This window comes from Coregonus lavaretus, assembly GCF_964263955.1.
Source record: "Coregonus lavaretus genome assembly, chromosome: 2".
Taxonomy (NCBI): domain Eukaryota; kingdom Metazoa; phylum Chordata; class Actinopteri; order Salmoniformes; family Salmonidae; genus Coregonus; species Coregonus lavaretus.
In genome coordinates this window covers 4,861,859-4,887,445 of record NC_139989.1, presented here as the reverse complement: position 1 = coordinate 4,887,445, position 25,587 = coordinate 4,861,859, and the positions used below count along the sequence as shown (strand labels likewise).

The following is a 25,587-nucleotide window of genomic DNA, read 5'->3' as shown; positions in this document are numbered from 1 at the left end:
CTGATACATTTTGAGCTACTATGATAGAACATGTTTTCGTTCATCAAAAGACAATGACGGAAAAATATGAAATTTGTTTTGAGATTAAAAATGTACTTCACCCTGAGAACTGTATGTTTTGAACAATGTGTTTTTTATTTTTCGGTGTATTGTTTACTGACTGCTTGAGAGTGTATATCATTTTGATCACTTTGTTTATGATTTGAGAGCAGTGTTTGATTTTGAACACCGGTAAAACTGTTTTGAGGCGAATGTTTCATTTTGCGAGAGGAGTCAGAGGTTTTGTAAATAGTGCTTGAAGATGAGGTTTTGTGTTTAATGTTTTCAGGAAATGGAGCAAGGTTTCAGAAATTGTGTTTTAGCAATTGAGAAAAACTGTATGTATATATACAGTGTTGTAACAATGTGCTAATAGTTAAAGTACAAATGGGAAAATAAATAAACATAAATATGGGTTTTATTTACAATGGTGTTTGTTCTTTACTGGTTGCCCTTTCCTTGTGGCAACAGGTCACAAATCTTGCTGCTGTGATGGCACACTGTGGTTTTTCATCCAGTAGATAAGGGAGTATCAAAATTGGGTTTGTTTTCGAATTCTTCGTGGATCTCTGTAATCTGAGGGAAATATGTGTCTCTAATATGGTCATACATTTGACAGGAGGTTAGGAAGTGCAGCTCAGTTTCCAACTCATTTTGTGGGCAGTGTGCGCATAGCCTGTCTTCTCTTGAGAGCCAGGTCTGCCTACGGCGGCCTTTCTCAATAGCAAGGCTATGCTCACTGAGTCTGTACATAGTCAAAGCTTTCCTTAAGTTTGGGTCAGTCACAGTGGTCAGGTATTCTGCTACTGTGTACTCTCTGTTTAGGGCCAAATAGCATTCTAGTTTGCTCTGTTTTTTTGTTAATTCTTTCCAATGTGTCAAGTAATTCTAATTTTGTTTTCTCATGATTTGGTTGGGTGTAATTGTGGGTCTCATGATTTGGTTGGGTCTCGCTTTCTCTATGTTCTACTGTACGCTCCTCTGTGTCTCTATAGACATGTTGGTTGTTTAGCAACAAAAATGAGACGTGCGCAACCATGGGGAAAAACAGATGAGGTTGGCTTTAGATTGTTGACAATATGTAAGCTATATTTTGTCTCCAATGTTTATTGAAAACATAAATACATTTGCACAAGTACCACTTGTTGTCTCTCAAATACTTAGTTACAGTTGTAGATTAACTAGCTAGCGAATTTTTGCCATATTAGCCTTGACATGAAATCAGTCACAACACCTCAAAACAAGACATGGTATCAATAACAAGATGAAACAAGCTGAAATGAGCCACTTATGATTCCCCACATGGCAGTTTCTTGTCATTCTTGCTAGCTATCTGGCCATCCAGAATCACAACAACAGGCTGACTTCTGCCCCATGGAAGCGCACACATCGTTTTCATGATGTTGTCAGCCAACCCATCTATCTAGATGCCGAATAATTGTATTGTAAACACACACACACAATATCTATTCACTTACTCCTGCAAATAGAAGAACCATCTCTGTGTTTGCTGTGCTGCATCTCTTGCCCTTTTCCTCAAAAATAAATTATGTATCTTCTATAAGTTGGAAAAGCAATGTTAACTCAGCTATCCAGCTTAGTTTTCTCAACAGATAGCTAATTGACCTGACATTACCAAAAGTAGCTAAGGTCATGTTAGCCATTGTCGCCCCTCAAATTAGGTTTAGGGGGGTGTGGTGTGTGTGTGTGTGTGTGTCTGTGTCTAGGGTCTAGTGTCAGATTGCCTGTTCTTCTTGGTTTTGGATAATTGTGGTCTATGTGGAAGGTAGGGATGGGCGGTTATTTCTGTACCATACAGGGGTCTACGGTATCATACCGTTTCTGTACCATACAGGGGTCTACGGTATCTGTACCATACAGGGGTCTACGGTATCATACCATTTCTGTACCGTACAGGGGTCTACATATCATACCATGTCTGTACCGTACAGGGGTCTACGGTATCATACCATTTCTGTACCGTACAGGGGTCTACGGTATTATACCGTTTCTGTACCATACCGGGGTAAACTGTATTACTGGAAGTGCACACAAGGGGCGCTATTTCAAAGCTATTTATGCACAAAACAATTTAGGCAACAGGGATCTTGATCCAGGAGGGGATTGAATGTCTCTGTTGTAACCAAGAAGCTTGATCTTGATATCAAGCCACTTAGCTAGCAAGTTAGCAAACCAAATGCATAGCTGGAGCCTTGAGCTGCATATAATTTATTTGACACATCTTACATTTCTTATTCTTATACTTAACTTAGTTATAAGCAGTAGGGGATTTTTTAAAACGGTATTGAAAATCATACCGTCGGTATAAACAGTATATCGCCCAAGCCTAGTGGAAGGTCATGGACAGAGAATGGTAGAGGAAACTGGGCCTCTCCTTCTCTTTCACTCACTTTTCTCCTGCCGTCTAGATACTTGAGTTTCACTCCCTTTTCTCCTGCCGTCTAGATACTTGAGTTTTACTCCCTTTTCTCCTGCCGTCTAGTTACTTGAGTTTTACTCCCTTTTCTCCTGCCGTCTAGATACTTGAGTTTCACTCCCTTTTCTCCTGCCGTCTAGTTACTTGAGTTTTACTCCCTTTTCTCCTGCCGTCTAGATACTTGAGTTTCACTCCCTTTTCTCCTGCCGTCTAGTTACTTGAGTTTTACTCCCTTTTCTCCTGCCGTCTAGATACTTGAGTTTCACTCCCTTTTCTCCTGCCGTCTAGATACTTGAGTTTTACTCCCTTTTCTCCTGCCGTCTAGATACTTGAGTTTTACTCCCTTTTCTCCTGCCGTCTAGATACTTGAGTTTTACTCCCTTTTCTTATATCCTTCCACTCTGGGACTTCTACTTTGTTAACTTACAGGGTTCTTTCAACTCCTAGTTTCAAACTGTAAAGTAATTAAAGTCACTGGATGTAAGTACATTGAAAAGGCACCTTCAGGATTTAATGCCATGCCCGATAATCACAGAACACACATTTCAATAGGAGGGAGTGCACAGAAAGGCTTAACAAAAAAAACACTGTTCAAAGCAGTATGAGTTAATGAGTCAACTTTGCAGACTGCCTCTCAGTACTGTATGTTGGACAGGAACATAATGGAATGAAACTGATGTGTGAGCTGACTCTCTCTGTATGTCAGGTTGCCTGGCCATGAGAAGGTCGTGGGGTCATTGGCACGCAGGCTGGGTTTCGCCCAGGTGTCCCTGTCCTGTGAGGTCATGCCCATGGTGAGGGCTGTGCCACGTGGGTACACCATCTGCGCCAATGCCTACCTCAACACCTAAAATCCGCCAGTACTTGAAATGCTTCACTTCTGGCTTCAGGGGCACCTGGAAGTCAGTCACTGTGGTTTTGTAAATACATGTGTGTGTTTTGTTCTATTAGCATAATGTTATGTAGTTGTATTTACTTAGCACTCATAGTATGCAGAGAGATCATACTCTCACAGTCACCTGATGTATACACACCTTGAAATTACTACCTCCCTCAACCTGCTGTACTCCCCTCCTCTCTCTCCTGTAGGATGTGTGTTCTCTTCATGTAGTCTGATAGAGGTCTCACCCCCATGGAGCATTTCTGTGGGACCCGGGCAGTGCTGTCTGGGCCTGCCGGGGGCGTGATGGGCTACGCCATCACCTCCTACAGCCAGACAGAGAAGAAGCCCGTCATCGGGTTCGACATTGGGGGGTGGGGCGAGATCTGAAGTGGGGTGTGGGGAGGTCAGCCATAATAGACAGGAAGCAAACAGCAACAATTACACCTAAAGAGTGGCAGGGGGGAAGGGGCCAAATGCGGTCTATATAGCATGGGGACAGGGAAAGGGGTTAAGGGGTTGTTGACATTGAGAGAGAGGTGTGAAGTGAAGGAGTAAACAGGATCATAGGAGGTTACACACATCGTAGCAGGAAGCATGACACAGAATAATGGGGAATGGTATTGATGGATGTCCGACAAAGGCTTCTTTGAAGCCCTTGATGACAAAATTCCAAAGCATTTCGCTAATACTGGGCTGATGGAGGAACTTGTGCTCTTTTACACTCTTCATGCCCCTAACAGATACGCTGTGCCCCCTCTAGGCACCTCTACGGATGTGAGTCGCTACGCGGGGCAGTATGAGCATGTGTTTGAGGCCACCACGGCCGCCGTCACCCTGCAGGCCCCTTAGCTAGACATCAATACAGTAGCGGCAGGCGGTGGCTCTTTTTCAGGTCAGTCGGGACATCTGGGTCACACAGAGTATGGTTCAAACACAGCATAAATATGGACTTTCAACATACATGTATGTATACATAGACTGTACACAGTCTGTTGTTGGAAGTACAATGACTAAAATATATTTTCTTTCCTTTTGTAATTTATGCTCATGGGCCTTCTGTAGCTCAGTTGGTAGAGCATGGCGCTTGCAACGCCAGGGTTGTGGGTTCGATTCCCACGGGGGGCCAGTATGAAAAATGTATGCACTCACTAACTGTAAGTCGCTCTGGATAAGAGCGTTACTAAAATGTAAATGTAATGCTCAGACTGTTCTTCCGTAGCTAAACCATTAACCCACAGTTACTACCTATGACGCTAGTAGATAAACATTGGATGGCAACGTATAACTTCTTCAGGGAATGACTGTCTATGTGGTGGAAGTCACTGTAGTCCAGTCAGTCTACAGGGAGATGTGACATTATAGTCGTGACCCCCCATACCTCCCCTCTCTGATCCCAGGTCAGGGATGTTTGTAGTGAGGCCAGAGTCTGCTGGTGCTCATCAGGACCAGCCTACTACAGAAAGGGTAGAAATACTCCCCATCACTGCTTATCTTTCTCTCTCTGTCACGATCGTTGACTGAAGACACGGACCAAGGCGCAGCGTGATAAGCGTACATACTTTTATTTAACGTACTTAACGACAAAACAACAAACAAACGATAAGTGAAGTCCTGAGGTTATAACACAACAAACCTTTACGGATCAAGATCCCACAAAGACTAGTGCAAAACAGGCTGCCTAAGTATGGTCTCCAATCAGAGACAACGAGCTACAGCTGCCTCTGATTGGGAACCACCCTGGCCAACATAGATCAAACGATCTAGAACAAAAACATAGAAAAACTAAACATAGCAAATCCACACCCTGGCTCAACATTTAAGAGTCCCCAGAGCCAGGGCGTGACACTCTCTCTCTCTCTCTCTCTGTCTCTCTTTCTCTCTCTATCGCTCATCCTCCCCTTCTTTCCACTCCTTTACTCTGTTAGATAACTTAACCCTATCCCTTTCTGCTGCTCTCCTTCCCTCTTCCTCACACACTCTTTCCCACCTTAATCCAGTGTTTTGTTTTCCGTTTATCACACACCCCATCATCCCCAGCTTTTACCCTTTGACTCGATCTACCCCTTTCTCCCGGATACAGATTTCTGTCTTTAATCCGTTCCACTCACTCAGATAAAAATGTATGGACATTTAACATCTATACGGACAACGTTTTTCCCTACCCCCTCTTTAGGTTGATGGGATGGCCGAGGGGGAAGGTTTAAAAAAGTTGGAATAACTCCAAGTTCTAACCGAAATGTGAGATCATGTAACTCTGCTTTACATACGGCTCTAGTGGAGTAGTAACCTACATCTGTGTCTGATCTTCATAGGTGGTCCTCTGACAGTGACGGATGCCAACCTGGCTCTGGACCGCCTGCTCCCCTCCTTCTTCCCCAGGATCTTTGGTCCGGGAGAGGACGAGCCTCTGTCCAGCGATGACACCATGAAGCACTTCCACCAGCTCACCCGCGAGATCAACCATTTCCTTTCCACTAGTTATGTCAGCTGTTATGACATATTATGACATGGTTATGACCGTGTCATAATGTGTGATGACGCTGGGTGTTAAGTAAAGTGTTACCGGGTGCGGTATGTAGTGTGTAAGGGTAGTGTATGTGAAAATCTCTACTGTTGTTGCCTGGTTGGAATAGAGTCAAGTCTGATTTTTACTAGTAATCAAGTATAGTTTTTACTGGTATCCAAGTATGATTTTGTACTAGTATCCAAGTATGATTTTTACTGGTATCCAAGTATGAGTTTGTACTTGTATTCAAGTATGATTTTTACTAGTATTCAAGTATGATTATGTTAACATTCAAATTAATTTCCCTTTTTATTACTTTTTTTTACTTTTAACAGAAACTTGATGGTCTTTCTGCTTGTCTGCAGATTCTCAAATATTTTCTCTTTCAATGCACTTTTGTCTCTCCCAATTGAACTCTATCCCTCTCTCTCTCCCTGTCCCTCCCTATCCCTCCCAGGTACAGTGGTGTGTTGTCAGCCTACGACCTGGCCCTGGCTGATGTGGTGGAGGAAGTCCAGGAGCCCTGCTTTCTGCACTACGACCCTCGCTCCTTTTCTGAGCTGGACCGCAGGGTGGACCAGCTAACCCAGCGCTGCACAGAGGCCCTGAGAGACCGCGGCTTCAGCAGGTCAGACACAACACACTCACATGCATTAGCACACATACACATGAGCACACACACACACACATGATTGTGCACTCACACACACACACACACACACACACAAACACACTCTTATCCATTGTCTGTTATATAATTAAGAAATAAGCTCCAAGGGGGTGTGGTATATGGCCAATATACCATGGCTAAGGGCTGTTCTTATTCACGACGCAACACGGAGTGCCTGGATACAGCCCTTAGCCGTGGTATATTGGCCATAAATCACAAACCCCAGAGGTGCCTTATTGCTATTATAAACTGGTTACCAACGTACTTAGAAGAGCAATGTTTTGTCATACCCGTGGTATACCATGGCTTTCAGCCAATCAGCATTCAGAGCTCGAACCACCCAGTTTATAATTAAGAATGAACCAATGATTTCTTATCTTTTTTTCTATTTCAGCGCCCAGATAACCACTGAAGTTTTCCTCCACCAAACAGACTGAGCGCTCATGGGAATGGCCACAGGTTACCCTGGCAACTCCCAGTCATGTAGGTCTGGGGAATTCTGTATTGCCTTCATTAAGTGGTGAGCACATTAACCTTTCCCCTCACTCCATTATGTTCCTACATAATAAGAACCAATTATCTTAAATCTATAATCAACGGTACAACCCTCACACCCTCATGTTCCCTCTGTACCTCTATCTCCTCCCAGCTACCTGAAGGAGTTTGGCTTCACCATCCCAGACCGGCCCATCATAGTTGATGACATCAGAATCAGGGGCTCTGGGAAATCGGGCCTTAAATCTATGACCAACACCAAGATGGGATATGGGTTTCCCAAAGCCACTACGGTTCAGAACTCAGGGATTTTGAAAGTGTCATTAATCATCACACGCACTGTTTCCTTACTGTACTGTACATCTCAAAGTAATGTCACTTTTTTCGCCTGTGTTTACAGGGCTGTGAACCGACACACAGTCTGTCTTTTATGTGAGTAACAGGTAGTATTACAGTATATTTCATGTATGGCTCCATCCTGGGATCCTCACAATGGACTCAAAGTCAACTACTGTATATCCTCTGTTTTCCATCACTAAGATAACCATGTGTTACTTTGAGGATGGTTACCTGGACACCAACGTTTACCTGTGGGAAGAGTTGCCATGTGACCACAATATCCCCGATCCAGCCATCATCATAGACAAGAACAGGTGTGGGTTTCTCATGCCATATGACATAAGTGCAAGGCTACTTAAGGGCAAGGCTACCTTGGAGTATTTACAAATAATGACACTGGAGAGGTTGAGGGTAGAGGAAGTTCAGGAGTAAAAACCATCAAAATAGAATTATTGTCAAATTGACTGTGTCATTAAAATGTATATAGTATGTATAAGCTGGAAGTAGAGGCCTAAGCTTTGTTGTTCACTAGTTTACTCCAATTAGGGGAGGGATGGTGGGGTTGGAAAGTAATAAAGGAAAATAATTTCAAAAAAAGGGAATGTATTTATATGTATGTATGTATGTATGTGTATGTGTGTGTGTATGTATGTATGTGTATATATATAATAATAAATATATTTATATTTGAGAGAGATAGAAACATATGGGGGGATTGGAAGTGATGCAGACAATTACATTGATGGAAGTTACAATCTGCAATATTAAAGCTTATCTCTGTTTACCTATTTGCTTATGGTCTTGCGAACAGTTTTTTTAATTATATGAGAAAAAAACTATTCGATTTTATTTGGAACGGCAAGCCAGACAAAATTAAACGGGCCTATTTATATAATGAATATGAATTAGGAGGACAGAAATTATTAAATATTAAAGCATTAGACCTATCACTAAAAGCTTCAGTCATACAAAAATTATACTTAAAACCGAACTGGTTCTCTAGCAAACTAGTAAGATTGTCTCACCCAATGTTCAAGAAGGGACTTTTTCCCTTCATTCAGATTACAACCCCTCACTTTCAGGTATTTGAAAAGGAAATCATCTCCCAAATATCACTATTTCTAAAACAAGCCATAGAAAGTTGGTTGCAATTTCAATTTAATCCTCCAGAAATGACAGAACAAATATTGCAACAAATATTGTGGTTAAACTCTAATATAGTAATTGATAGAAAACCGTTCTTTTTTGAGAAAATGTTTAAAAAAGGTATAATCTTCCTAAATGATATTATCGGTAGGAATGGTGGAGTTATGTCGCACATGCAGCTAACAAAAACACATGGAAATGTTTGCTCTACCCAAAATTACAACCAAATAATTGCAGCATTACCGCAAAAATGGAAGAGGAAAGTGGAAGGAGGAAAAAGTATGGAAGTTGTCTGTCGGCCTTGCATTAGTTACATAATTGGTTAAAGAAAATTGTGATAAATAAAAAAGTTTACCAGTTTCATTTAAGGACCAAAAGATTGACAGCCGTCCCATATAGATTGCAAAATAGTTGGGAAGAGATTTTTGACGTACCGATTCCATGGCATAGTGTTTATGAACTGATCCTCAAAACGACGGCGGATTAAATTTGTCCATTTAAATTATTATATCAAATTCTTGCTACCAACAGAATGTTATTTGTATGGGGGATACAATCTTCCCAGCTCTGCAGATTTGGCTGTGAAGAGACAGAATCATTAGATCATTTGTTTTGGTACTGTCCATTTGTAGCTTGTTTCTGGACAGGTCCAGGAATGGCTGAAGGATTGCAATATTTGCATGGAGCTGACCCTGCAGATAGCACTACTGGGTGATCTGAAAAGTCATAGTCAATCGATCAATAATATAATAATACTTTTAGCAAAGATGTTTATTTTCAATTCACAAAGGGAAATATATATATTTTTAAAGGATATGTATGTATGTATGTATAAATGTATGTATGTGTATATACAGTGGGGGGGAAAAGTATTTAGTCAGCCACCAATTGTGCAAGTTCTCCCACTTAAAAAGATGAGAGAGGCCTGTAATTTTCATCATAGGTACACGTCAACTATGACAGACAAATTGAGAAGAAAAAAAATCAGGAAAATCACATTGTAGGATTTTTAATGAATTTATTTGCAAATTATGGTGGAAAATAAGTATTTGGTCACCTAAAAACAAGCAAGATTTCTGGCTCTCACAGACCTGTAACTTCTTCTTTAAGAGGCTCCTCTGTCCTCCACTCGTTACCTGTATTAATGGCACCTGTTTGAACTTGTTATTAGTATAAAAGACGCCTGTCCACAACCTCAAACAGTCACACTCCAAACTCTACTATGGTCAAGACCAAAGAGCTGTCAAAAGACACCAGAAACAAAATTGTAGACCTGCACCAGGCTGGGAAGACTGAATATGCAATAGGTAAGCAGCTTGGTTTGAAGAAATCAACTGTGGGAGCAATTATTAGGAAATGGAAGACATACAAGACCACTGATAATCTCCCTCGATCTGGGGCTCCACGCAAGATCTCACCCCGTGGGGTCAAAATGATCACAAGAACGGTGAGCAAAAATCCCAGAACCACACGGGGGGACCTAGTGAATGACCTGCAGAGAGCTGGGACCAAAGTAACAAAGCCTACCATCAGTAACACACTACGCCGCCAGGGACTCAAATCCTGCAGTGCCAGACGTGTCCCCCTGCTTAAACCAGTACATGTCCAGGCCCGTCTGAAGTTTGCTAGAGTGCATTTGGATGATCCAGAAGAGGATTGGGAGAATATCATATGGTCAGATGAAACCAAAATATAACTTTTTGGTAAAAACTCAACTCGTCGTGTTTGGAGGACAAAGAATGCTGAGTTGCATCCAAAGAACACCATACCTACTGTGAAGCATGGGGGTGGAAACATCATGCTTTGGGGCTGTTTTTCTGCAAAGGGACCAGGACGACTGATCCGTGTAAAGGAAAGAATGAATGGGGCCATGTATTGTGAGATTTTGAGTGAAAACCTCCTTTCATCAGCAAGGGCATTGAAGATGAAACGTGGCTGGGTCTGTCAGCATGACAATGATCCCAAACACACCGCCCGGGCAACGAAGGAGTGGCTTCGTAAGAAGCATTTCAAGGTCCTGGAGTGGCCTAGCCAGTCTCCAGATCTCAACCCCATAGAAAATCTTTGGAGGGAGTTGAAAGTCCGTGTTGCCCAGCGACAGCCCCAAAACATCACTGCTCTAGAGGAGATCTGCATGGAGGAATGGGCCAAAATACCAGCAACAGTGTGTGAAAACCTTGTGAAGACTTACAGAAAACGTTTGACCTGTGTCATTGCCAACAAAGGGTATATAACAAAGTATTGAGAAACTTTTGTTATTGACCAAATACTTATTTTCCACCATAATTTGCAAATAAATTCATAAAAAATCCTACAATGTGATTTTCTGGATTTTTTTTCCTCATTTTGTCTGTCATAGTTGACATCTACCTATGATGAAAATTACAGGCCTCTCTCATCTTTTTAAGTGGGAGAACTTGCACAATTGGTGGCTGACTAAATACTTTTTTCCCCCACTGTATATATGTATATATGCGAGAGAAAAAACAAAACAAAAACATATGGGGGATTGGAAGTGATGCAGACAATTACATTGATGGAAGTTACACTCTATCTGCAATATTAAAGCTGATCTACCTCCTAAAAATGTTTAACAAAATTATGACACTGCAGATCTAAATTCAGATTAGTTTTTAAGCCTTAAATAGCCACTGAATTACATCTGTTGGTTTAGATGAAGCTGGCATTCTATAGACCAAAAAGTAATTTCCTCTGTAAGTACTGTTTTAGACGGTGTCATTTGATTGTTTCCTCCCAGCACCATCCTGGTGGAGCGCAGCTGTGTGGCCCATCTGACAGAAGGGGTTGATGTGTGCATCGCCGTGGGCACTGACACCCACTGCCTCCTGGGAACTGAACTCAACACCGTACAGCTCTCCATCTTCTCCCATCGCTTCATGAGCATCGCAGGTCAGTTAGTAACCAGGGATGGCCTGGGTGCTCCATAGAACCTCCATCTCCATGTTTGGCCCTGACGGAGGCCTGGTGTCCAACGCACCTCACATCCCTGTTCACCTGGGAGCCATGCAGGAAACCGTCCAGTACCAGGTCTGGATAATCACTGCAAACATGAAAATGCACTGCTTTACAAAATTTATTCAAAGTCTGTTAAACATAATAAGCAAGTATTTGGGGAAGTTGAGACAGCAAGGAACCAAAGTACAGTATATTCTATCTCATATCTCTCTCTGTCCTTTCTGTGTTCTACAGATCAAATCCATAAGGAAAGTGTCATGTGATTCTGCGTAACCATCCACGTGCAGGAGGCAGTCACCTCCCTGACCTCAGTCATCACTCCGGTGAGTTTCACTCATAATCAGTGGCGTGTATTCATGGATGCCAAGGGAAGCCAGGCTTCCCCCAAAAATGTACCAAGAAAAAAAGAAAAAAACATTAAAACAATGTATATTTTGTCTCTCTGTGTTTTATCATGTTTCTTCAGTTCGCAAGAGGCTGAATGTACTGTATCTCACCGGAGCAAGTGAAACAGCGCCCCTCTGTCTCTCTATGTGTAGGCAATCTATCTGATGCTGTCTGGTCATAAAGAGGATGCAAGGGAAGCCAGCGAACATTTGGCCTCACTGATAAAAAAAAGTATAAAATAATATCCAATCAGCGTTGAGCTAAAATGAGTGAGCTCAACTGTGAATGGTTCTGGAGCACCAAAAAAAGTGTCAGGGAAGCCAGTTTGGATTTGGCTTCACTCCTATCACAGAGAAATACGTCATCGACAGAAACAACTTGAATTGTTGCATCCCGTTGTGTTGTTGTCCTCCGGTGGCTAGCTAGCTAGCCAAAATTGCCCCTTTCCTAAATTAGCCATGGATGGAGATAGGGATTTGGACTTATTTAATTCTCTGTACTTAATTCTCTGTACTGGCCAATGATTATAACGGAGATTGTGATTCAATCATAAAATACATTGTGCCCCTGGACTGAGAGGATGGAAGTTCAATATGTAGCAAGATGTAGAAGGCTAATGTTAACTAGCTAACATTGCCCATGAAAGGAAGTTAGGCTAGTGAGCAAGCATTTTGGCCAGGTAGCCTAGGACAACAAAAAATAAAAGCCTATACTGTATGACAGAGTCATAGACTGTTTCGTCATCATGAAAGAGAGGAGGACGGCATTGATGTTTCTCTACAAGTTGGGTGAGTCAACATGTTTTTTCTACTTGCAGGAACACACACACAAATCAGAACCATGGACAGCCACATATTTAGCGTGCGTTGATTGGACTAAATTGTTTTTGGGATCTTTTAGTTGTCACTGTATTAGACTAAGCATAGGTGATTTGATGATGTTGAAATGTTGTAGTTGAAATGGTGCTGGAATAGTGGAGGCAGCTCCTGTTTTCTTTGCGACTTGCATTAACTCTCCGTGGTTCTAAATCAATAGTTGTTTAGTAGTCCGAAAATGTTGGGAACATTAACTTGCTTTACCATGCTGTAGGTCATGTAACTGTTTGTTACATTCAATATGCTTTGTGGACTTCACCAGACAGAGATTGCTCTCCAGTTTTGTGATGAAACAAAGGTGTGGTTGAATTTATTCTGTCACTGTGTCGGCTTTAGGCCTATCTATCACGGTCGCAAGGCATATGAACTAACAGGTTATAGAGCAATTATCACAACATCACAACAGGAATTCAGAGCACTCCAGGAATCTGTTTGTAAAAACGTTTCCATGGCTGGCATTGTACTGATCTTTCTCATTATCTGTCTCTCTCTCTCTCTCGTTCTTTATCAGCTGTAACCGAAGCACTCATGGCTCCAGCTCAATACCAAGACTGCTCTGAGACTTGCAATCTCCATGACAATCTGTCAGACCTGTGAGCTCAAGTGGCAGCCAATCAGCGAGAGAGCACACTAGTGGGGGAGTTGATTGACGGCTATGGGCTGGCTGTGGTGCAGGTCTACATGGGATACATCCAGGTTAGGAGGACATCACTGTGAGATGCTTGATTCAGTTGGGCTGTATTAGCTCATATCACATTACAAATGGAGTGGTCAGCATTCGTGTTGATAGGTACTAATGTGTTTGTCTTTATGTAATCTGACCTGTGTGTGTGCGAGCGCCTGTTTCTGCGTGCATGTGCGTGATTCCAGAGTAATACAGAGCTGGCGGTGAGAGACATGCTTAAAGACAGGTTCCCTGAAGGTGGAGGCAGAGGACTTCATGGACGATGGAACACCAATCAGACTGCAGGTCCAGATGAACGAGAATGAGGTACATGTATGTGGAGATACAATGCTATCCATGTAATAATATATCCGCCAGATCTGTTTACACTGGAGCCAACTCCTTTTTCGTGTTTGGCGTGCCTACGAACACAAGATAAGTGTTGGTTAAAACACAGACAGACCTGGCAACCGGGTCACTACCCATCCATCAGGACTGTAAAGGAATTGCTAATCTCAGTTAACCCAGAACTAAAGTCTTGTGTAATTGGTCAGATGTTTGATTAAATTCTGGGTCTATACGTGTTGAGAGAAGGGATGAAGAGACGCTAGAATGATGAGCGGAACAGGAACAAGGTGCTCCACCCTCTCTCTTTTCAAGTTAGGGGCCTAATGACCCCTCCCCTTCCGAAATTTGAAAGATGATAACACCTGCGAAATCGTAATCGAACTAGCTACTGCTGCTCGTTTTCCCACGCATGCCATTCCTCCCCAATGTAACCGGTGTGAAATGGCTAGCTGGTTAGTTAGTTTTAATTGATGACGTCACTCGCACTGAGACCTTGAAATAGTTGTTTCCCTTGCTCTGCGGGGGTCATGGCTTTTGTGGCGTGATAGGTAACAATCTTTTGTGGGTGACTGTTGTCGATATGTTCAGAGGATCCCTGGTTAGAGCCCAGGTTGGGGCAAGGAGAGGGACGGAAGCAACACTGTTACACCGACAGATTCTTCGGTACCAGTTATGTTTATGTAGATCTGTCTATGAGAGATTGGAACTGTTTATATGATTCTATTGGTTATTCCTCCTTTCTTTTATTCCCTCTACCTCACCATCTCTCTTCCATCTCTCCCTCCCAGGGCAGTGCAGTGTTTCACTTCACAGTGGGGGAACTGTAACGCCCCTCATGCCATCAACTTCTCTGCCCGCATCTACTGCCTGCCTGCATGGTAGGCCAGGACATCCCCCTCAACCAGGTCAGTAGGGGCTCAATGTTCTCAATTCACAAATTCTCAATTCAGAAAAAAAGTCTAGAATAGGAAACAAATGCTAGGACCTCTGGTGGTAGACATTGGTACTGCAATGTTGAAGTTTGGATGCAAGGATATGATGTGATAAACACTGAGAAAGCATTAAAACCACTCTTCGTCTCAGGGCTGTCTCACTCCAGTCAAAGTCATCATTCCCAGCGGCTCCATCTTCTAGCCTTCCCAGAATGCCGCTGTGGTGGGGGGGAATGTGCTGACGTCACAGAGGGTGGTCGATGTCATCTTCCGCGCCTACAAGGTCTGCGCCGCCTCACAGGTAGGAGAGGGAGCTGTTACTGAACAGTCCTGCCACAGTTACATAACAATTGTCTTGATGTTTATGAGTGTTAGCAGCCCTCACTCTCCTTTTTCTCTCCTCCTCACTCTCCCTCTCTCTCTTTCTCACTCTCTTTCTCTCTGTCAGGGCTGCATGAACAATGTGACTTTTGGCAGTGAGGGGAGCGCTTACTACGACATGGGAGGAAGAGAGAGCAGGGGCGGGGCCAGGCTGGACAGTCACATGACTAACACACTCATCACCGACCCAGAGATTCTGGAGAAGAGGTGGGGGGGAGGAATTATAGGAGAGGCTTCAACCCCTCACATTTCTACATTCAGTTCCATAGTGCTTGTCCTTAACTTAGTTAGCTAGCGATCACCTCTTCTTGTGTCCTGTTGATCTGACTCCTCATGCCCTCTCCTCCTCTTCCTCCCTCTCCTCATGCCCTCTCCTCCTCTTCCTCCCTCTCCTCATGCCTTCTCCTCATCTTCCTCTCTCTCCTCCTCCTCCTCCTCCTCCTCCCTCTCCTCCTCTTCCTCCCTCTCCTCATGCCTTCTCCTCCTCCATCTCCTCCTCCCTCCTCTTCCTCCCTCTCCTAATGCCTTCTCCTCCTCTTCCTCTGTCTCAGGTACCCTATGGTTCTGGAGCACTTCTCCCTGCAGCCCGGCTCGGGGGCTGCAGGGGAGTACCGTGGGGGCGATATGGTCATCCGGAAACTTCTATTCAGGAACAAGGGGGTCCTGTCAGTGCTAACAGAGGCGCTCCAGCTGACCCTATGGTCTCCATGGTAATGCAGTGGAAACGTTTTTTTTGGGATTAAGTTCATTTTCATGGCAATTAATTGCAATTCATCTGATCACTCTTCATGACATTCTGGAGTATATGCAAATTGCCATCATCATAACTGAGGCAGCAGACTTTGTGAAAATTAGTATTTGTGTCATTCTCTAAACTTTTGACCACGACTGTACAATATGGGCCTGTTGGTGTGGTGTACTGTACAATATGGGCCTGTTGGTGTGGTGTACTGTACAATATGGGCCTGTTGGTGTGGTGTACTGTACAATATGGGCCTGTTGGTGTGGTGTACTGTACAATATGGGCCTGTTGGTGTGGTGTACTGTACAATATGGGCCTGTTGGTGTGGTGTACTGTACAATATGGGCCTGTTGGTGTGGTGTACTGTACAGTATGGGCCTGTGGATGTTCTTGCATTGTACTGTTTAGGCTTGGCATTTTTTGTTCTGGGTGTGTGTTGATTACCCAACTGACCATCTGTGTGTCTTTTGTTGACAGGATATGTTTTGCCTGTATACCCCTGGTGGAAGTGGATATGGTGAGGGAGGACAAGCAGGCAGCTGGGTATGGAAGACCTCTTAAAAATGAGAACTTCTCAGAGAGGGGCAGTGTGTTTGAGTACCGTATGGCACAGGGGTGTAGAGGGAAAAGACCTGGAAAAATAGTTCCACAGGGATCTCCAATCAAATCAAATTGTATTTGTCACATGCGCCGAATACAACCGGTGTAGACCTTACAGTGAAATGCTTACTTACAAGCCCTTAACCAACAATGCAATTATAAGAATACAAAAAAAATACAAAAAAACATTACATTTTTCATTTAACTCCAGTACAGCGAGTATGAATACGATGAGTGAGAGGTGTGTTGAGACACTGCCAAAGATGGATACGACGAAGGCTGGAGAGAGCATTTCAAACTCCAATGTAATCATGTCAGTACTGTACTGTTTTTTTTCTAGACCTTGGTTCAAATCGAATTACATGAACAATGCCTTTATTTCAGCAGTCTGTAGTCAACAATCCAATACCACTAGTCATAAACCACTAGTCGTGTTTTTAAAAGGATGCTAGCTTTGCAAGCTCCTTACAGTACCGTATGAGTTTGCGCAGAGAGCAGACATACATGGAAATCCTGTCACCTGTAGCGGATTTATTAGAGAACAAGTTAGGTTACATATCGCTCTCTGAGCAGACCTTTAAGCTTAGTGTTTAACACACTCTGTGTTGCCCATCTCTATTAATCTAGTCTACTCTCTTCTAGACTAGTCTGCTGCCTCTCATCACAACTGATTTTAACCATGATGTAAAAGCAACAATACATGAAACTTAACTCTCACTTCAGTTGTACCTTTTTCAAATCAGTCGAGGTGTAACAGACTAGCCAACTTGTGGATCAGATCTATACAGTCAATAACTGACCTGGGTTTGTTCTTTGTGTGTGTTTAGAGCCCTCAAACTCAACTATGGACCTCCAAGCCAGTTCCACTGCGTTTTTTCATTGTTCCCCTCTAATCAGAGACTGATTTAGAGCTGGGACACCAGGTGTGTGCAATTAATTATCAGGTAGAACAGAAAACCAGCAGGCTCCGGACCTCGTAGGGTAAGAGTTGAATACCCCTGCTTTAGACAAATCGCTGCATTATTATACAACTGTAGTTTGGCGAATACATTTATAAAAACTTCCAGTGAAAGCTTGCCGTTTTGTTTATTTATATATAAATAAATAAAATGCTATTTAAAATAGTCATTTATTCCAGGGTTTCCCCACCTCGTCTTGGGCCCCCCCCCTGTGTGCACATTTTGGTTGTTGTCCTAGCACTACACAGCTGATTCAAATCATAAAAGTTTGATTATGAGTTGGTTATTTGAATCAGCTGTGTAGTGCGAGGGCAAAAACCAAAACGTGCACCCAGGGGAGAGCCCCAGGACCGAGTTTGGGAAACCCTGTTTTGCTGTGAGAGCTCAGCCCTGACCACACAGACTCAAGGAAAGTAGTTCTCCTCATCCAAACACACACATACACTTCAAGCCAAAATGACTGACCCATCTATGTTTCCTGTTATTGCACTGCCACCCTGTGTTCAGAGCACTACATGGGGGTTTCTCAACCCTCTGCCCCTTTCCCCCAGACGTTTAACATTTTAGTTTTAACCCTAAACTGGCACATCCGATTGAATTAGTCAAAGGCTTGATGATTAGTTGACTAATTGAATCAGGTGTGCCAGTTTAGGGTTAAAACAAAAATGTGAAATGTCTGGGGGGGAGAACCCTGCACCATGACACCCAAATGTTACACAACATAACCAGAGTCATGAGGGGTCCATATGGGAATGAGTACAATGATTATCCTCACAGGCCTCAGTTACAACACCAACCCCTGCATGATGTCAAGGTTTACAGTATCTGTCATTCTAACTCAACTCAAACTTATAAAATAATAAAGCCCAAACCAGCCTCCAATATGAATTCCAGGGAGTCGCAGGGTGTTCTGGGAGAGATAAGGAGACCCAGCAAGAGGGTTGCCGTGTGGGGCTGAGAGGCAGGAAGGTTGGGGAGTGGGGTTGAGAGACAGGAGGGTTGGGGAGTGGGGCTGATAGGAAGGAGGGTTGGGGAGTGGGGGTTGGGGGGGGGTTTGAGAGGCAGGAGGGGTGGGGTTGAGAGGCAGGAGGGTTGGGGGTGTGGGGCTGATAGGAAGGAGGGTTGGGGGGGGGGGCTGAGAGGCAGGAGGGTTGGGGGGGTGGGGTTGAGAGGCAGGAGGGATGGGGGGGGTGGGGTTGAGAGGCAGGAGGGTTGGGGGGGGTGGGGTTGAGAGGCAGGAGGGTTGGGGGGGTGGGGTTGAGAGGCAGGAGGGTTGAGGTGTGGGGCTGAGAGGTCCTGGTCCCCACAGGGGGGAGGAGAGTTTTCAGTGACTAGGATGATCGGGGAAGGAGGACTAGCAGAGGAGAGGAGGGGGTGCAGGCCCAGGGCAGGCATGCATGGAGAGTAGATTGAAAGATAGTGAGCATTGATGTTCCAGCAGCAGGACGTTGGTAGAGTGATGTAAATCAGATGTTAACGAGTCGCGTGGGACCTTACAGCTGGTGCTGTGGACCACGGATCAAAGACAAGAAAATTTAAGTTTATGGATCACAATTCCTGTGGTAAAAATGTTAGTCACACCCAAAGAGAAATTCTAAAACTCAGCCCCTCCCCTAGTCACCACTGAGCGCTCACCCACCCTGTATTGACTGATAGTGGGCTTGGGTTGTGAGACGGGGTGGTAGCTACAGCCCTGACTGACATGGTAAAGATATCTGCCTACGCATCAGGAAAGGCGACTTGGAGACTCTCTACAAGTATTTCTTCAGTAATAGCCAGTATTGTACACTAATACAGCGATAACATCGATAAACATTTAGGAGTGAAACCAAATGACACCAATCTTTAGACTAGAATAACAGCTACCATTCACAGTAAGCCCTATGCAAATAAGCCCTTTAGAGCTGGCTGGGGGGGGGGGTTCAAGCTTTTTGTCAGGTAGGCAGACTAAGATCACAATGTCTTGTGTTGTAACACTGGGACATGTCTATTGGACAAAGAATACAAGGTATTCAACACTGAACTTTAACTCTGAACCAATTACGGACAGCTTATCTCAAGTCTGGGACAAACACTTAATTTTGGTTCAACCATCTACATTTACATTTACATTTTAGTCATTTAGCAGACGCTCTTATCCAGAGTGACTTACAGTTATCACATACATTATTTTATCGAACCCACAACCCTGGCGTTGCAAACGCCATGCTCTACCAACTGAGCTACATCCCCTGCCGGCCATTCCCTCCCCTGCCCTGGACGACGCTGGGCCAATTGTGCGCCACCCCATGGGTCTCCCGGTCGCGGCCGGCTACGACAGAGCCTGGATTCGAACCAGGACAAACACACTTAACCTCCCTGGAGTATGAGGCAGTGATCCACTGGGCTCCAATGAGACAAGATGACCAATACAGCACACACACATAGACAAAAGAGCTCTCTCTTCACTTAAGTGAGGCTCAGAAAACCTAACTTCTCTGTTCTCCTAAGGCTCTCGGCACTGAACTAGCACGTGTAATATTGAAAAGCTTTTCCTACATGAATACTATCAAAGCCAACAGTTGAGTGAAAGAAAACATTTTATTTCATATCCTATGAAGAAATGTACTGGCATCATGTGCAGTTTTACAACATTTTAAAAATACTGTACAAGCTTTTCAAAAGACAACCATAAAAACAAGAGGGAAGAAAATACTTTTCCTCTGGAAAAAAATCCACTAAAAAAAACACATTCAATAGCCGAGGTAGGCAACATTTAAAAGAGATTTCTTAAAAGAAAAACTTTATCATATTGACAATACAATAGTGCAAACGCGGGCAGTGCAACATCCCTGTATTAACTGATTTCATAAGAATGAGGTAGATATTAGTTGTATATTTGAGGTAGATATTAGTGGTTGTATATTTGAGGTAGATGTTAGTGGTTGTATATTTGAGGTAGATATTAGTGGTTGTATATTTGAAGTAGATATTAGTGGTTGTATATTTGAAGTAGATGTTAGTGGTTGTATATTTGAAGTAGATGTTAGTGGTTGAACATTTGAATTTACAATTTGGTCTTCTGTAAACATTTAATAATATGACCGGTCAATCAGAAATTACAAATGTATAGGGTGGACACATTTGTTTCCATGAGTGAAGTTTGTACGAATAGGTCATTCATATCCCTGCATTGCACTTACAATATATTTGGTGCTGGTTTGATTTGAGTCATAGTCAATAATGGGGATACCGTCTGAGAGGGGGTCCGCTCTGCAGGGTATACTGACCAGCAGACTGGTGCGATGACTGATTGGCCGGACCCAGCACATCAAACACACTCTTATTGGGCGGTACTGACTGGAGCATAGTGTCCAGGTCCATAATGAGGGGAGGGTGCCCGCTGGGTAAGAGGGGCCAGTAGGCATGACCTACAAAATGGCTGGATGTGACAGGAGACCCTCCGTAACCATACAGAGGCATCCCCAGTGGCATCAGTGGGCCCCCGTTAAAACGCATGCTGGGCGGGGCCACAGCATTGGGCGGTGTGTACTTGGCATATGAAGTGGGAAGTTCCCAGGGAGGGGTGCAGCCTCGGCGGGCAGCCTTGTGTGGAGGGGGCCTGCAGTCCTCGTACCCGTCTGATCCCGCCTCGCCCTCGGGCACCCTCTTCCCGCCCTGCGACACGCCCCTCCAGTCCTCATCGGATGAGGAGGCGGGGCTGACGGAGCTCGCTGAGGCGCTGCGGGCGGAGGAGGAGTAGCGAGAGCATGGAGGAGGGGAGGGGCGAGTGTGGGGCTCCACCCCCCAGCAGTTCCTGTCCCTGTCGGGTTCTCCTGCGTCGCTGGCCGGCCTCAGGCTGTGGAGAAGGGAGTCGATGGCAAAGGATGAGTCCAGCTTGGGCCGGTACAGGTCCTCCTGAGAGGGGGAGAGTTGTCTGGTGGGCATGGGGGGTAGAGCGGTGAAAGGAGGGCCGGGGGGGGGAGTTGTGATGGGTCCTCGGGGTAGAACAATGATTGGTGGTGGGGGGGCCGGGGGCTGCGCATTTGGCTTATGTTGGTGCCCATGCAGGATGTAAGGGGCGAGGTCCTGGGCGAAGATGGTCTCATCTTGGCGTGACACAGCAGTGTTCTGCCTCTTGAGGAGCTCAACGGGCACCCGGCTCACCTCCACAGCCCAGAAGTTCCCCTTCCCTTGGGGCTTCCCAGGATCCTTCAGTACCTACAGGGACCGGGAGTGACAGACAGCGGTGAGATCAAGAGTATAGTACAACCTGAAAACCAGTCAGACAGGATCTCCCCAGTTTCACACAACTCAGAATTAGCTAGAATGATTTGCTCCACCTAATGTTTCATAAAGCACTGCAGTGGCTTTTGGTAGGCTACACAGGTAGTCTAGTGGTTAAGCGCATTGGGCCAGTAACTGAAATGACGCTAGTTCAAACCCCCGAGCCAACTAGATGAAAAATCTGCATATGTGCCCTTGAGCAAGGCACTTAACCCTAATTGCTCCTGTAAGTCGCTCTGGATAAGAGTGCCTTTTTGAGCCCACTGATTGACATAACAAAGAAGACACACCTTAACAAAGCAGTCATAGGAAGAGAGGTTGTGTCGTACCGAGTCCCGCCAGCCCTTGTAGTTCCCTTTGAAAAAAGGGAAAAGTGTACTGATCTCCTTTAGAATCTGGGGAAAGACAATAAGAAAGGAGTCAACTTGCATCAATGGGTGTCTGCATTAAACAGACAAATTAACAGACTATATTAAAGAGATACTGTATATGATTGAAAACATGATTGCAGCCTTTTCATAGGCCTATAATGCAAAACGTAAGATGAACTGTAGGACGGATAGCCTACACAGAGAGCTATCCTTGACTATATTTCTTATCAACTCAACCAACTCCAGCTGATACATCACAGTGTCTGGTTTCACTGTATGCTGCTATCCTTAACAAAACAAAACAAGAAAAGCATGGCAGTCACTGAAGTGTGCCAAGAGGTTACTAGCTTACTCTGTTTAGAGTCAAATGATTGTACAGTTCTGTCTGTTTAATGCAATCGAACGATAAGACAGCATCCCCGATTATAACTTTTTAAAGAATAAAGTATATCAACTTTATTTGCTGAAACTTAAATAATACATGAAAATAAAAATTATTAAACAGCAAAATGTACACAAATAACCATGCGTGATTTGGCCTAAATTGACACAAATAACCGTGCGTAATTTGGCCAAAATGTACAATTTATTCTAAACTCGCATGTCCACACACAAACTCACTTTACCTCAGACAACGTAAGCTTCTTCTCTGGAGAGTTTTGGATGACCATGGCAATCATTGCGAGGTACGAGTAGGGTGGTTTGGGGTAGCGTTGATAGTTTTTTTTCTTTACACTGTTGGCATTTTTCTTCTGGTCCCAAGATTCCTCCTTGATCGGCCCATCTTTGTTGAGCTTGGGCGACGGCTGGTAGGATGATCCGGGCGGTCCGTGGTGGTTTGGCAGCATCGCTTTATCCATGGGCGCTGTGGCCCAGCTGAACTGGGCAGGGACAGGCTTTTCCAGCCGTGGAGGCTGTTGGACTGGCACCTGGGTCGAGTAGTAAGGCCCGTGTTGGGCTGGAGAGCTCCGCGCTGTGTTAATCAGAGGATGGATCTGGAAGTCAAGTTGATGGTCGTGGTGGCCTCCTAGGCTAGGAGAGCGCAGGTAGGAGAGAGCGAGTGGTGCCAGCAGGCTCTGACCCCCCCAGTGCTTTGTCATGCTGATCATCCAGGGGGCTGCACTGTCGGACAGGAGGGGGAGGGAGGGAGTCGGTTCTTAACCTCTGGCAGACTGTTGGCTCCAGGCCACCTCTATTTGAAGAGCAAACAATTAACAGTTTCATGTAAATCCCGCTGCGTAATCGAGGAGAGAATTGAGCGCTATCTGCGGGCAGAATGAGAGGAGAGGAGAGGAGAGGGGAGGGGAGGGGAGGGGAGGGGAGGGGGGCTCTGTGTGTGCGAGAGAGAAAGACAGTCAATCTATAAATAACCCCTCGGACAAATATCAACAGGGCACTTACCATACAGCGTTCCTTTCGACAATGGTGCTCCAAAACTTCTACGCATCAGGTGCGCACGGGAGTGAGCTTCTTATATGCCCACAGAGTATCCAAATTGTGTTGTTTTATATCAGTCCACTTGAATGTACCTTTTCAATCAACAATTTATGGCAAGCAATATACATAGGAGAGCTAATATACAAACATTGAGGTAGTAACACCCTCGGCCCACTAAACAGGTACACTGAACGAAGACAGAGATAATGTAAATACAAAATATTAGGCGTACTTCTCATTAATTGTGTTGCTGATTTGTTGTGCCATTGTGACAAATTGTCATCTAGTCGCCCAAAAAGTAAAAGATCACATTAGGCTATAGTAACTGTATGGGAAAAAAATAGGCAGTCCTGTAGACCATATTTATTACAAAACAATATGTTATTGTAGCCTATTATAAATTATATATGTATTATCTAAATATATGGCTCTGCATGTAATTATTAAAATATGGCCGATTGCCTAGTCTGAAAATATATAAAACAGTAGGCAGACTAGCCTAATAGGCACTGACAGTAGTCTGCATGTGTCAGCATAATTAGGATAGATGTTCTTATTCAAAAGCAAATAAAAACGTTTGAGAGTACTCAAAAACTCAGGGACTGTGCAGGAGAGCACCAGTTGGGGTGTAGGCTATTTGCGCACAGTAGGAAGTCCCTTGAGAATATTCAGTGAGAGTCCAACGTGAAAGAATGGTTTCGGGATTGCGTGTCTCTTTGGTGAAAGTTAATGTAGTGCTAATGCCCAAACCCTTACTTCTCAGCAAGACCGTGAAAACAAGTTGGAATAGCCAGATTTTAATTGACAGACAGACTGACCCCGTCTCGTTTCAGGGATGGCCTACTATTTAGCGTGCGAGGACACACAATGGACGATTCAACGCCATCCATGGTCGCCAAGTGGTGGGGACATTCGCACCTTGTAAACACGAGCTATCATCTCGTTCCGATTTATGCACAGGTTTAATTTAAATATAGGTAATGCAGAAGCTGTTAAAGGCCACATTATGATGAAGGCTATCTAACCAAGTGAAAGTTTCAATTAATTAACTCGGCCCATTGAGACAATTAAGCAGACCAATATGGGGAGAAAATTGCACTTTCTAATAAATACATGTATAATATATGACAACGTGAAAGGCGTTTTAGCCTATTGTGTGTCTTATGACGCCTAGGCCTGAAGTGTTTTTAAAAAATGTCAACCATCATGTCTTCGATCTTACCGTGTAGAAATCGTCAGTCAAATGTTTCAAATCAGAGTGAAGATGATATGGAAAGGTGTAGGAGACCGTGGCGCATTCATGCTGTCCTCACCTGCCTGGCACACGTTCTAATTGCTACAATGTGACCTCTCGTTTCCAACTGGTTGTAATCAACCAATGCTTCCTGCTTCCTATTATGAATTATGTTGTTGTCATGCTTTCCATGCCAAACAGAATTTGAAAGTATTATGAAACTAAAAAGTCCTTGGTTCATTTGATATTTATAGAAGAACAATGTGATATAGTTAATAAAGAAGAACAAACATTTTATTCTCTGCTGTTCAGAAACTCGTTAGGACATTTGAGTAGAGACAATGTTCAGGCCAAAATAGCTACTTTGGTATTGTGCCCTGATGACTGTTAAAATGAGAAAATGAAGGATAATAGATGTCTAAAATATTACTGCTCTCTGCAGTAGGCCTAAAAGGCAATAAACCTGCAGTGTTTTTTCAGTTACACTGCTGTGCAATGGCAAGTATGATATTGGTATTGGTTTGATAATGAAAACGGGGTGCCAATGAATAGACTACCCTACAGGATTGGATTGGGGTGTACAGATAGAATGTGTCTGGTGGTGTAATCCATCTAAGCTTCCCTGTCATACTCCCGGATTCTGAGATGGACTAAAGAGAGTAGGTTTAGTCTTGCTGGCAGAGAGGAGTCGCTGTCTTTTGTCCCCCTGAAGCTTTCAAATAAGGGACAAATTCCATGTCTGAATCACCTGCAGACATTTTAAAGACATTCTCAGTCAGGATGCACAATCCTCTGGTTTGGATAAGACAAAGACAAAGCTTTTGGTGTAAGGAACATAAATTGAGGGCATTGCACAGCATGGATGATCCACATGAACAAAAACCATGCAATCCTAATATC

General features: G+C 44.0%; 1 protein-coding gene and 1 pseudogene across 2 annotated transcripts; one reads left to right on the top strand and one right to left on the bottom strand.

Annotated features, from left to right (window-relative positions):
• Positions 1-2,399: 2,399 nt before the first annotated feature.
• Positions 2,400-15,792, top strand: LOC311099883 (5-oxoprolinase-like; annotated as a pseudogene). Its single transcript has 19 exons — positions 2,400-2,413; positions 3,183-3,388; positions 3,588-3,730; positions 4,100-4,255; positions 4,757-4,823; positions 5,672-5,841; positions 6,093-6,115; positions 6,323-6,493; positions 6,930-7,055; positions 7,185-7,323; positions 7,571-7,683; positions 11,274-11,563; positions 11,726-11,839; positions 13,265-13,449; positions 13,624-13,744; positions 14,554-14,670; positions 14,849-14,998; positions 15,146-15,285; positions 15,630-15,792. The product of its transcript is annotated as a 5-oxoprolinase-like (transcript).
• Positions 15,793-20,595: 4,803 nt separating this feature from the next.
• On the bottom strand, positions 20,596-23,208 carry LOC311104327 (forkhead box protein H1-like; the record flags this gene model as incomplete). Its single annotated transcript, XM_084146141.1, has 3 exons — positions 22,643-23,208; positions 21,936-22,040; positions 20,596-21,579 (listed from the first exon to the last, which is right to left on the bottom strand). The coding sequence occupies exons 1-3, from the start codon at positions 23,123-23,125 to the stop codon at positions 20,596-20,598; spliced, it is 1,572 nt and encodes a 523-aa protein (XP_084002267.1). The 5' UTR covers positions 23,126-23,208.
• Between the last annotated feature and the right edge of the window lie 2,379 nt (positions 23,209-25,587).